Raw genomic sequence first — 13,066 nt, 5'->3', positions numbered from 1 at the left:
AAAATAAAAAAAAAAAAAAAGAACAGCCCAGATTTTGTGTCCTTCATACTACCACTACCTGTACCTTTTGAACACTGCGGATATCTTTGAATCAAATCCTTTATATTTTTATTCATGACATTTTTCTTTATTGACCAGATAAAATGGGTGAATGTAGCATGTCAGTTAGACATTCATAGAAATTCAAAACCCTCTCTGGAACTATTTTTGTTTTGTAATTTGGTCGGGTAGAACATCAGAGTGCTTGGAAGGCCAAAGAGAGAGGAACGTGCCCTGCAGTGGCAGCTAACAACCTCACGGGCTACATAACTTGGCAGAGGGTGGGTGTCCGTACCGGATTGCGCAAATTCTACTTGAAGAAACCAGACAGAGTGAGTGATGGGTGGTGAGCGCAGGGCGCCTCTGCCCAAGCCGCTAGGTGCTACAGAGCCGCAGCTCTGCAGGCCTCACTCCAGTAGTGCCCGGCCTCCACCCAGCCACTGCTTTGTAATCTCCTTGGTGTCGCTTTTTTATTTTAAGAAGTCTGTCTACATAAACACAAACTTGTGTAGGGGGCGGGGGTGGAAAGACCTTTCATAGCAGCACAGTCTGCTCTCAATAAATTGAATAAATATCTTTGTGGCGTATGTAGAATTTTTCTGCTTCACACACATGAACACAATTAACAGTGTAGAAAAGAGTATTGTTTTCAGTAACCTTGATTATACTTTCCAACGTCTAACTCAATTCCCCAGAGGATGGGAGATTCTCCAGCAAAGTGGAGAAGAGGAAAAGTAATGAAAAGTTCCTTCTATGCAGACAATAAACATAATGCCCCCAATGCACAAATCAAGGACGAGTGTCTCTGTGTACAGAAAAGCAGAAGTGAGCATTTTGGTTGTCACTTACTCAAAGAAAATATTTCTCATGAGTGGATCCTGGTTTTGCAAGCACTGGGGATGAAACTGCTTTTCATTCAACCAAGTTTAGGACTGAAATGATCAGAAAAGGATTCTGGCTACCTGCACGGTGCTGTTCACCTGGAGACAAGCAAGCTGAATGCCGTCCTCTAGTCTAACGTCAAGGCTAGAGATTAAAGGGTGATCACCCGAGTGTGGGGAAGCTGGAGGACACAGAGGAAAGAAGAGAGGAAACAGAATAAGAAGGCGTCAGAAAGGGCAGAGATCTGGGACAAGCAGCAGCATCCGAACCTGACAGGCTTGCCTGAAAGGACACCCGGGTACTGAATGCTGTGTTCTGAACACAGCCGAGCAAAGACTTCCAACAAAGGCACCCTGGCATTTTGATCTTTACCAACTTCACTTAAGTCTGGGACTTCAAACTTTCCATTCCCTTTGGAAGCTGAAGACTTCCAGCCTGGTCCCATATTGAGCAGTCTCAGCTTGGTGGCTAATGCCTTCTCTGCATGCTCACGATCCTTGGTGACAGCCCGGCCTGTGCTCAGACCCACCTTGAGCTCCTGTGCCATTGCTAGGCAAAGATACTGTAAACTTAAGGCTCTGTGCAGGCAGGCTCTCTCCCCAGACCTTGACCATCTTGAGAAAATATGCCTTGTAGGGTGCCAGTGGCATAAGGAAAATTCTTTGTCCATCAGTGTCAGTCTTTGGAACTAGTAAGAAATTCCTGTGAGTCACCAGAGCAAGGGGACAAATGGTTACAGTCTCCATGGAGCTGTCCCATGGCCAGTCCTGTTGAGAAATGATTTAAAGTGACAGTGAAGAGTTAGTGGTTACGAGGGCATTGGAAAAGCCAAAGGTAGTGTAATGTAGCAAATATGAGTTTTTTGTTTTGGGGGTTTTGTTTGTTTGTTTTTTGTTTTTCTTTTTTGTTTGTTTCTTTTGTGGTACCAGGGATTGAACTCAAGACCTTGCTCTTGCCAGGAAAGTGCTTATTCTACTGAGCTATCTCCCTGGCCCTGCAAATATGAGATGTGAAAACAATGACGAGCATCATATGTTTTCACACAGCAGGCTAAGAGTGAAAGCTCTGGGATCACTTGGGCTCTGTTTCAAGGCCTTGCATGACTAAGTCTCCTCACGTCTACAATAGAAGTATAAGAAGGTCATAGAGACCAAGCCTTAAAGTGTGAAGCTCGAGATGCTCTGTGGAGGTGTTGGAGCAGTACCTGAATACCACGTGCTCAATAGCTGTCACCTGGTGACTGGCATCTGATGTGAAGCCCCTGCCAGCACCCTAAGTACCAATGCCACATATTGTGTCTCAGGTACAATTATTTTTTAAAGGCCCAGCTCAGAGCACATGCCTGCAATTCCAGCACTCTGCAAGGCTGAAGCAGCAGGACACAGGAGTGCACCTTTAAGCCCAGCCTGGACAACTTGATGAGACGCTGTCTAAATCAATCAATCAATCACAGGAAGTTGGGAAGTTGCAGAGATTTGTCTTTGCGCCTTTCTGATACTCCCCAGCCCTGTCTCCGTAACTTGCTAGGGCCCTATGTTGGGGTGCCTAATGAGTGGCACATGAGGCTCAATGAATCGTCACAGAAGGAGTCATGGAAGGACTTAAACTTAGGGGAGAGGATGCTGTTGTGGAAAACTTAGAAGGGGAACCTGGACTGTAAGCAAAACAACTTACTCGTGGGTGTCACAAAAGCTGGATTCCAGGTTTGTCCCCTCTCCGTACCAGCTGGGTGGCCTGGTAATCCCGGATGACCGAGCTCCAACTCTCTGTCTGGGAAATGGGGAGACTCACCGGGGCAGAAGCAAAGCAGATGAATGTGAAGAGGCCAGGTCATTCTAAGAGTTTTGCAGTGATTTGTCATGAGTTATATAAGCTGAGTAAGTAATGGGGTGTGTGTGTGTGTGTGTGTGCACGCACATGTGTGTGAATGCACACGAAAATGGGCCCGATAAGGCTAGGAAAAAACAGACAATAAATATACAACCAGACAACTGCCCATATTTCATGTGGAGGAAAGAAAATACGAGGGCCAACAACCGAAGTCCCTCTCAACGGCCAGCATGACTGACGCAGGGAGCACAGCGCAGGACCAGGTAGAGACACGCGTGCTCAGTGCCCCAACCCGGCAGGTGCCCTCAGATCTTTCCTGACACTTCCATTCAGCTCTTGAAAGACCCAGGGCAGCTCCCTGCGCCCCAACACTCTCCGGGCTTCCCCCTTGCTGCTGGGGCCGGCCTCGCTAGCCTTCTCCATGATGCTGCCAGACACCGTGCTGGGAGCTAGTGACTCATCTTCTCCCATGCCTGCTTAGTGATACTCTCAATGATTTCAAATGTCACTTAACCAATGACCCTAGGGTCAGGGCTACCCAGAGATGGATCTGTGCCATATTTTGCAGAATGCCTTTTTGTAAAGACTCACACTGTGATGATGACAATTTGCTCTCTGTCTGACTCTGAGGCTAATGTCAGAACAGCCCAGGGTGAGATCTGAAAGCTGGGCGTTTTCTACAGTCTTCCTGCCACCAGCCAGTGTGCGGGCTCTGGTGCTATCTTTGCTGGGTGCTCTGGACAGCGCTTCACAAACATACCCCGGCAGTAGCAGAGTGAAGGCCACTTCAGGATCTTGTGCAGCAGAAACACTCAGTCTCCGCTAGAGGAAATGACTTGGGAAGCTTGGCCTGGCCGCGCCTGCACAAACAACCCGCTGGAGACTGAGGGATGCTGACTTTTCAAGCAGAGGTGGAGCCACACCGCAGCCACGTAGCAGCCATCTAGTCTGCCTGCTGTCCTCTGGCCATGCGAAGACCTCAGCTCACAGCCACTTCAGGCTTTGGTTTCTCCACCTGAAAACGGTGACAGCGATGGTGCTTACTGCAGAGTTGCTACGAGTGTTAAATAAGACATAAGCAGGTAAAGAAACTGACTCAAACCCCGGCGGTAGAAAAGGGCAGCGACTGATACTGTGGACCCTGTTCCTGATAGCGCCAGGCAGCCTTCCAGCTGAGTGACAGGAACAGCCGACCTGCTGAGCCTCTGGGACCAGACGACATCAGGAGCACTGGGGAGGGCACGGCCACAAGTAGATACTGTCACTAGCAAAGCCATGCCAGCTTGCCCCCTCCGGGTCCCTGGAGAGACGGCTAGAGGTCACGGAACCCCAGACCCTGCAAACGGAGCTAAGTACTCGGTGCTCAGAGACGGCGGTAGTGAGAGCACCAGCGAGACGCTCTCAGCAAGCCCACTGCTAAAGGTTTGTAAGGCACAGCAATTACTTTACCAAGGAGGCCTTTTGCTGAGAAACGAAGTGCAGTGAAAGCCGGCACAATCCAATTATTCTTTGATGGGGCCAGACTGGCTAAGAAGGGCACTGTACATTTGCAGTCAACAAATTGGATTTGGCACCTTTTGCCGCCTCAGCAGCTGCTTGCCAGCTAGCTCCTCATGGGTCAGAGACGGTCCCGCCAGCTTCCAGATTCTGGCAACTGACAGACTCTAGCTCCACAGAGCAGCTTTTTCTTGTCCATGTTTGGCTTTCAAAATACAGATATTTACTTCTAAAGTTATTACAACTACTTAACACATGCTGACTATAATCTCGTCTCTTCCAAAATGATATATATCATTAAAACAGATACATAGGCCATTTTATGCACATAAATGGTGCTTTGAAGAACCATATATATATATATATATATATATATATATATATATTCATATATATATATGAGTTTATAATGCATACATCACATAGAATTCAAAAGGCTTGGTAACGTAAGTCATTGCACTCAGGCTATTCCAGGCTGCCACGTCCCTCCCCTGTACATGTCACACTTTCCTCAGAGGAAGTACCACCTCAGAACCTGACTCCATGCCCCTCGGCTTCTGCCTTATACCCAGCGTGGTACTTCCACCACCCAGCATCCCTCAGTCTCCAGGGTGTGACCCTGTGGCTGTTCCTACTGCCCTGGGCCTAGCGCTGGTGAACACAGTAGCCACCGCTCTCTGTAGCACAGTGAACTGGCCTCGAGGACACCACTGCTCTTCGACAGTGGGCACAGAAGGGGCGGCATTGCTGCCTTCTCCCCTCTGCGGCTCTTGGCCACGGGAACTGCACGCCACCGGGCCTGCTGTTGGGGACCTGGCACCCTGGCAACAAGCCAGAACCAGCCTGCACCCAGGCCCCAAGAAGCAAGGGCGTGCATGTCTCCAAATGGCTGTGACAGGTGATAGGGCTTTGGTTTTAGGTGACATTTATCTAAATAAAATCTTTCCAATCTGTCTTGAAACATCTATAGTAAGGGTCCCCAGCAACCCAGTGGGGGCTTCTGGTGTCCCACCTTTCTCTACCACTCCCCTCCTCCTGTCTCCAGCCCCCCAAGACGCCGCATCCGCGTGTGCATGAACGGGGCCCCTCGTCTGGGCAGGGCTTGGTGCATCCTCTTCTCTATCTGTCATCTAACAGTTGTCTTGAGGTTCGATTCATGTCTCACACAAGTCATTGTATAAATGTGAGTTTGGTAGCTTTGACTACATTCACAGGACTGTTTACCTCTCACCCCAGGAACTCATGCACTTGGCCATCATCCCAAATAGAAATCCTGCACCACTGCACCACCGTCCTCGATTCTGCCGTCCCCTATCCCGAGCCAGTGTATCCGTCTGTTCTGAGCACTCTGCGTAGACACAGTCACACAGCGGCGTCTCTCGCGTCTCGCTCCGTCCACATCAGTCAGCGCATCGCTCCTCCCTACTGAGAAACAGCGCTCCATCCGATGGGCTCACACATGTCACTGATCCACCTGTCAGCTGATGGGCACGTGGGCTCTTTTCACTTTTTTGGTTATTATTATGAATGATGTTGTGTGAAGAATTTTATACAGCACTACAGCACTTTATGTGACAAATACTGTCACTGCTCCTGAGCCTGTGTCTAGGAATAGGGCTGCTAGACAATGGGAAAGCTCTGTGTTTACCTACTTGAAGAGCTGCCACAGTTTTCCAAAGTGGAGGCTCCATTTTGCTTTCTCACTAGCACCATAATTTCTCTAGATCCTTGCCAGTCTTACTTTTTTTAATGGGATAGCAATCCCAGTGGGCATATGGACATCATCACACTTTCTTAACTTTTTTCCCCATTTTATTTTTATGTATTTGGTAGAGGGTCTCACTATGCAAGTGATCCTCCTGTTTTCAGCCTCCCCAGTGCTGGGATTACAAGCATGCACCACCACGCCCAGACTTGGTGCCTGGCTCAGCGCGCCCTGGGGGAGGCAGGCTGGACTGGGGATCGAACCCTAGTCCCCGCACTTGCCAAAGCAGGCACTTAGTCCACTGAGCTATCTGGCTAGCCCACATTCTTAACTTTTCAACAGAGTAGATCACTCACTTTTAAAGCTGCAGACAGAAGACCACCTCCACCAAGAAGCAGGCTTTCACCTCCCCACTCCCTGGCTGACCAGTGCTCCTCTCAGAAATCCTGTCTCTCCTCTCCAAACGTCAAGTTTAACCTAAGCAGGGACCATTCCACCATTCTTTGATTCCCCATTCCATCCCCCACTATCCACTCATTGTATGAACTATAAAGTTATTCATTCAAGAACTAATATCTAGAGTATTCAAGAAATCAAACCACCCAGATTTAAAGATCCACTCCAACAGTGGGCATCTGAAATGAACAGACACTTCTCAGATGAAGAGTATGAATAGCAGACGCAAATATGAGAAAAGGGCAGCGCTGGCCATTCACAAAATGAAACTTAGAGCGATATGGAGATTTTTACCTCACCCCGGAAAGAATGAGTATTATCAAGAAACCAACTAATAGTACGCTTTGGTCAGGCCATGGTGAAGAGAACCCTTTTCCTTTGTTGGTGGGAGTGTAAATTGGTTCAATCACTGTGGAAGTGGAGATTCTTCACACAACAAAACTAGAGCTCCATTTGATCTAGCCATTCATCTTGTAGGCATTTTCCCAGAAAAGTTAAAAGCATTGTGCCGCAGTCACACATGTACACCATGTTTACAGCACCACATCTCATAAGAGCTACGTCTGGGAAGCTGCTCTGTGCCATCAACGGATGAATGGGTAAAGAAAAAGTGGCATTTGTATACAACGGAGTACTACTCGGCCATAAAGAATAAGCTCGAGGCACTTTTAGCTAAATGGATCCAGTTCAAGACCATAATTTTAAGTGGAATAAATCAGACACACGAGTTTAAATATCAAATTTTTTTCTCCTGTGTGAGAAAGTCAAAGGGTAGATAAGAAGCAGAATGGATGACAGATACTGGAAGCAGGAAGAACTCGTTCAAATGAGAAGGGGAATGGGGATGGCTTGCAAAAAGGGGGCCTAAAAAGAAAATGGAAGGAGAAATGGAAACAGAGCTTTTGTAAATGACGAGGAGAAGAAGGGCTGAAAAGAGGAAAGGGGACAGGGAAAAAGGAGACAAGAGACATCTTACGTACAGGTACAAACGTCTCATGGTGGATGTGATCGATACGTATGACAAACATATACAAATAAAAATACAAAATGTTTTAAATGTGAAAAAGTGTGTTAAATGACAAATACAAATAACAAAAAGTATGCGCTGGGGCTGGGGAGCTCACTAGGCGATCTAAGTGCCTGCCTGGCCGGGGGCTCGAGCGTGGTACCGCGTGCCTAGCCGGCTCCACACCGAGCAGGCCACTGAAACTGGGTGCACGCCGATAATCCCAGTACCAGGGAGACTGAGATGGGAGGATCACTACGATTCCGAGCTGTGTAGCGAGACCCTGCGCCAAATACATAAATAAATACATGCTTATATACATAAATGATTTTTTATTTTTTTAAAAAAGGAAAGAAAAAGCAAGCATTGTCTGAAAATCACCAGTTTCAGAGTTGATATGATTAACATATTTGTCCACTTCCTGGTCACGGAGGCCCAGTACCCAAGCTCACAACTTAGAGAAGAGGCTTCATTTGTGGGTGGTTTTCATACAGAATCCCCTGGCTCCGAGGCAGAGAAATCAGGGCGAAGGGCAGGGCATAGCAGCACTGCCTCGGCCACTGTGGCCAGGAACCAGGGACCAGGCTGGAACAGGCTCAGAGCGGAAGGGGGGAGGCAGAGGAGACCTCGCATGGCGGGCCATTTTTCAAACTATTAATGAATATTTTAATATCTGTGACAAGAAACAAGCTATTGGTTTTATGCATGATGTATTTTTCTGCATTCCTGGATTATATTGTAGCTGTACACCTTTTTGTTTTTTAAGGAAAATCTCTTTGTATAAACAGCTTGTTCTTTTTTTGTTTTCGGGACCAGGGATCGAACTCAGGTCCTTGCACTTGCCAAGCAGGCACTTAGACTGCCGAGCTACCTCCCCAGCCCAAACATCTAGTTCTTAAGTGGCAAATTTAAAGATACTTTAAAGAAATAAATGACTTAGGGAAAACAGAGCCTCCTGCCTAGCTGTCCCCTAAACTCCGCTCCTAGAGCTACAGAGGGTCTGGGTGTTGCCCGGATATGGCCCTGGGCCTTTGCTTTGGAAAAACATTGATTCTAGTCTACATTTTCACTGATTAACATGAACAGGTTAATGGAGACATTTAAAAATCAGTCCCTGAAATCAGATGCAGATTTAAACACCTGGCCCAACGTGCCTTAGGACAAACAATTCAATCTTGCTGGGCCTTTGGCTTCTAACCTGTAAATGAGGGAGGGGACCATGAAAAGAGAACTTTGTCGTGGAACATCAAATTAAATAATGGATTCAAACCCAACATCTGGGACAACAGGACTGCTCCCACGTGTTAGCTGTATCGCTACCTGGCTACTTTATCACTGCTCCCTACGTTGGAAACAACCTCACCACAAATCTGTTAAAGGGAATACATTTTGCTCTGTAAAAAATGTACTTGCTAAGCATAATTTGGGGATTTTTTTTAGGTTCGTACATGACTCTGTCATCACTGTTGCTTACTTTTATGTATAGTTTCCAAGTGATACTTTATTGGCATACATAAGCCACGTCCGTGTCCCTGATAGGAATTTCTGAAGGTTTTTGGCTGCTATGCTAAGTGACAGCTACCGCTGGTTCTTGTGCAGGGCCCGAGCTCTACGATGTCTTCCTTCAGGGTCGTCCACTGAGCAGGAAGTCACTTTCAGGCATCAAACTTGCTTCTGCCAGGGGACACGTTAAGCTGGGCACTACCCGACGGAACTCACTCCAAGGCAAAAGTTCTCAAAGTGCAGTTGGATATCTGTTCTCTGACAGAGTCAAGAATGTTCTTTTCTTTATCCAAATACTGAGTGCATGACCAAAGTTAGGAAGAACAGCAAGACTGCCACTGCTGTAGAGATGGTGGTCACCAACAAGGGGCAGCAGAGACAGAAAAGTATTCACAAGTGTGACCAACCGAGGCAGTGGAACTGGTAATGAACGCTGCAAGTGATGTTAAACAGCAGTGTGTTTAAAAAAAAAAAAAAAAAAAAAAAAAAAAAAAAAAAACACCTAAAGGCAAGGGCTACTTCCAATCAGGGCCTGAAGAGGCCCCCCGAGGAGGGCCCAGCTGCCATCAGAATGCCAAAAGGCAGTTTGGGGCTGTCAAGGGGCAGAGTGATTTAAGGAAAGTGGACAGTCAGTGATGACACCCTCGGGCGCAGCCATGCTTGGCACAAACAAGAAGTAGAAGAGGCCAAGGTGGGGAATGCAAGCCACACAACAGGGGAAGAGCCCAGAGACCCAGCCGGGTACAGGGTGCAAAGCAAGACAAAGCGGGGGGATGGGGAGGTGCAATCAGCTGCTTCCTGGATGTCTAGGTCTACACACCCCGAGGTCTAGGTCTACACAACCTGATGTCTAGGTCTGTGCACCCCAGTGTCTAGGTCTACACACCACGATGTATAGGTCTACGCACCCCGAGGTCTAGGTCTACACACCCTGAGGTCTAGGTCTACACACCCCGAGGTCTAGGTCTACACACCCCGAGGTCTAGGTCTACACACCCCAAGGTCTAGGTCTATGCACCCCGCACCGAGCTCTATAAGTTCCTTAGTCAGTGTCTTCTGCCCACCTACCATAAAACCCGGAGTCACACCTCGCTTTGCTTAGGAGAGAGAGCAGGACCTCTAGTTTCCTCTTCAAGGCATTCACGTGTCTTCTTCAACCCGGCGGTGTAGGTTGCACCAGGTGACGTTCGAGGCACCCACCTGCGAGGGGAAGGGACGGCAGAAGCTGGCGCTGACCGGCGACTCCTCATCCTCGGCGGAGTTCTTCGTCACGGTGGCCGTCTTTGCCTTCCTCTACTCTCTGGCTGCCACGGTCGTTTACATTTTCTTCCAGAACAAGTACCGCGAGAACAACCGGGGCCCTCTGATCGTAAGTTTGAAAGAATTTTCTCTGCCTTTCTCATTTCTTTTGCTAATGCTCGGAGGGCTTGGAAAGGGATTCATAATCCTTTTCATCCCAACGTCTCGCATCCACAAGAGAACACCGTCCTGTCAGGTGTCTCGCGCTCACCTGGGGAAGGTATCGGAAGGTCTCCTGCCGGAAACCCTCCGAGGTGGAAGGCTGGGACGCCCGCGGGAGCGAGAAGGAGCTGTGAGGCTGGCTCACAACACGAGCGCTGGCGAGGCGGCCGCTTTGCTCGCTGGTTGCTCGGACAGTGGGATTTGGGCTGGCTTGAGGTGTGTTGTTCCCTCAGTATTTGATAGCCTGAGCCCAAAACTACTGGTTTGAAAATGGAGTATCCACCTCTTGTGCACTCCTGCACACCCTGGCTCACCCCCCACCCCCGCTGTCAGCTGTCCCAGAGCCACTTCCTGATGCCTTCCGCAATGGTGCAGGGACTCATGCGGATGGAATCAACACAGGACAGGGTGTGCCAGCACAGCACACACATGCCCAGAAGGACACACAGACCCTCAGAGGGGTGCTTGGGCAGGGACAATTTTAAGAAAACATATTTTAAATTATGCCTTGCCTTTGAAAATATCTTGCTCTCTCTTTTCTTAATCACTATGTTAATCAGCTTTCTGTCACTATGACAAAATCCCTGAGCTAATTAACTCATGAAGAGAAAAGGTTTATTCTGGTGCATTGTTGCCAGGTCCCAGCCAGTAACTGAATGGAGGCACTGGTTCCAGCAATAGCAGAGGAATGTGGCACAGCCAACACCTCATCTCAGAGCCAGAGAGAGAAAGGAGCAAGGAAAAGAGCTGGGGGGACATGCTGACCCCTCTCCTCACAGCCAGAGAGAGAAAGGAGCAAGGAAAAGAGCCGAGGTGACACCACTGCCTTTGCAGGCTGCCCACATGACCTCAGTGCCTGAGGGCCGCCCACGAGGTTCCACATCCCACTGATGTGACCCTGAGGACTGAGCCTTTAGCGGTGGACCTCAGGGGAGACACTCACCACATGTGACGGTCCTCTGCCTCATTTAATCAAGAAAATCCTCTTTCCCTGCTATCCCAGAGCTTGCCACACTGAACAGATGCTGACCACAGACATCTGAGGCACCAGAAAACAACTTGGAACACAGTCCAAGCCCGGGCCATGCACCCTTTGGGATTTAATGAAATTTCCCATGGTGTTTTTTTCTTTCAATGAAATTAAGTCATCACCTGCTCTTCAGCTGACACAGCATTCTGGACAGGCGAGATGGCTCAGCGGACTAAGCACCTGCTTAGGCAAATGCAGGGACCAGGCTTCAAGACCCCATCCCGCATACCATGACGGCCCCACCCCCAGGTGCACGGAGCTTGCCATAGAGTCCGGGCTTGGTACGCACGCCTGTAATCTCAGCACTGAGAGGCTGAAAACAGGAGGATCACTACAAGTCTGAGCTGCGCAGGGAGACCCTGTGCCAAATACACACGCACAAAAAAAAAGTCAACTTTCTGGTTACGTTACTATGTGATCTGAGACATAAAGGTCAGAAAGCAATACAAAAAAAAAAGACAATGCTGCAAGCAAGCTCTGCCGAGTCCCACATTCACACACGTGAGTTTTCCCAGCACATAAATCTGTAACATCAAAAGGTGGAAATAAAATCAGGGTTGAATCCCATCCCGTTCTAGAGACAAATAATCTGTATCCCAAAATGCTTATAGACCAACCGAAGAAGAACCTAGCTCACCCAAGAAACAAATGTCAATACAATTTTACAGCTTAAATGTATTACTTATTAAATTTATACTATATTTTTGTCATTTTGGGATGATTGCACATTTAATAATATTTTCAATGATTACCCAAACCAAAAGGAAATTGTTGTACTTAAATCTTTATATTTAGGGGCCCAGCCCTAGCTCAGTTCTTTAAGTGGCTGCTTCCACAATGCTGGCAGCCTCAGTTTGCTGTAGTTCGATCCCCACAACCCTCCAGCCATGCCAAAGTGCCCTGAAGGCATTCAAGGAGCAAAAAAAAAAAATCTTTATATTTAAATTTGTTCTGTTTTTCTTGCAAAGAAGTATAACAGGAAGGTCGGCCAAATAGCTCAATGAATTACAGCACCTGCAAGCAGGTGCAGGGGCTGGGGGTTGGATCCCTGGGCCTGCCCGTGCTGCACCCCGCCCCCCACCCCCCCACCCCCCCACCTTCCCATCCCCAGGAGGTGAACAGCATGCTGGGAAATGAGCTGGGGTGGGCGGGGGAGGGGCATGGCTGCAGAGAGGCCCCCAGAACAGGGCACGGAATGAAAACAGATTGGATCCTAGGCTCCTGGAAGGCCTTAGAGGCATTGGAGTGAGGGCTGAGTGCAGAGCTCGACGGTGGAGTGTGCGCTTCCCATGCACAAAGCCCTGGGCTCAATCCTGAGCAGCACCAGAGTACTGGGATTAAGAAGGCCAGGACAGGAGCCGGGGAGATGGCTCAGTAGAATAAGCGCTTCCCTGGCAGGACCATGCTGGTGTTGGTGCAGTCGCTGCTAGGTATTTAACATCTCCCACAGAGCGTATGCTTAGCAGCGGTAGCTGTGACTCCGTTATTTACCCAATAAACCCTTTAGATGCAAGAGACACACACTGTCAATTTCTTAAGTTCCTGCCTTTAAAATACTCAAAGCAGGACACTCAAACCAGGGTTGGGAATATAGCTCAGTGGCACACTGCCTGGCAAGCGTGAAGTCCTAAGTTTGACTCCCCATACAAATAAATAA

At 48.4% G+C, this 13,066-nt stretch overlaps 1 protein-coding gene across 2 annotated transcripts in view; it reads left to right on the top strand.

Annotated features, from left to right (window-relative positions):
* The window catches only part of Synpr (synaptoporin), a 303,503-nt gene that overhangs the window by 243,466 nt on the left and 46,971 nt on the right, over positions 1 to 13,066 (top strand). For both annotated transcript variants that reach the window (XM_004644789.2, XM_004644790.2), the window contains one exon: positions 10,089 to 10,287. In XM_004644789.2, coding sequence (XP_004644846.1) covers positions 10,089 to 10,287 — 199 coding nt within the window. The remainder of the gene's footprint in view (positions 1 to 10,088; positions 10,288 to 13,066) is intronic.

This window comes from Octodon degus, unplaced genomic scaffold, assembly GCF_000260255.1.
Source record: "Octodon degus isolate 3935 unplaced genomic scaffold, OctDeg1.0 scaffold00210, whole genome shotgun sequence".
Classification (NCBI taxonomy): Eukaryota; Metazoa; Chordata; class Mammalia; order Rodentia; family Octodontidae; genus Octodon; species Octodon degus.
The sequence above is the reverse complement of the archived record's forward strand: the minus strand, read 5'-3'. Positions and strand labels throughout refer to the sequence as shown.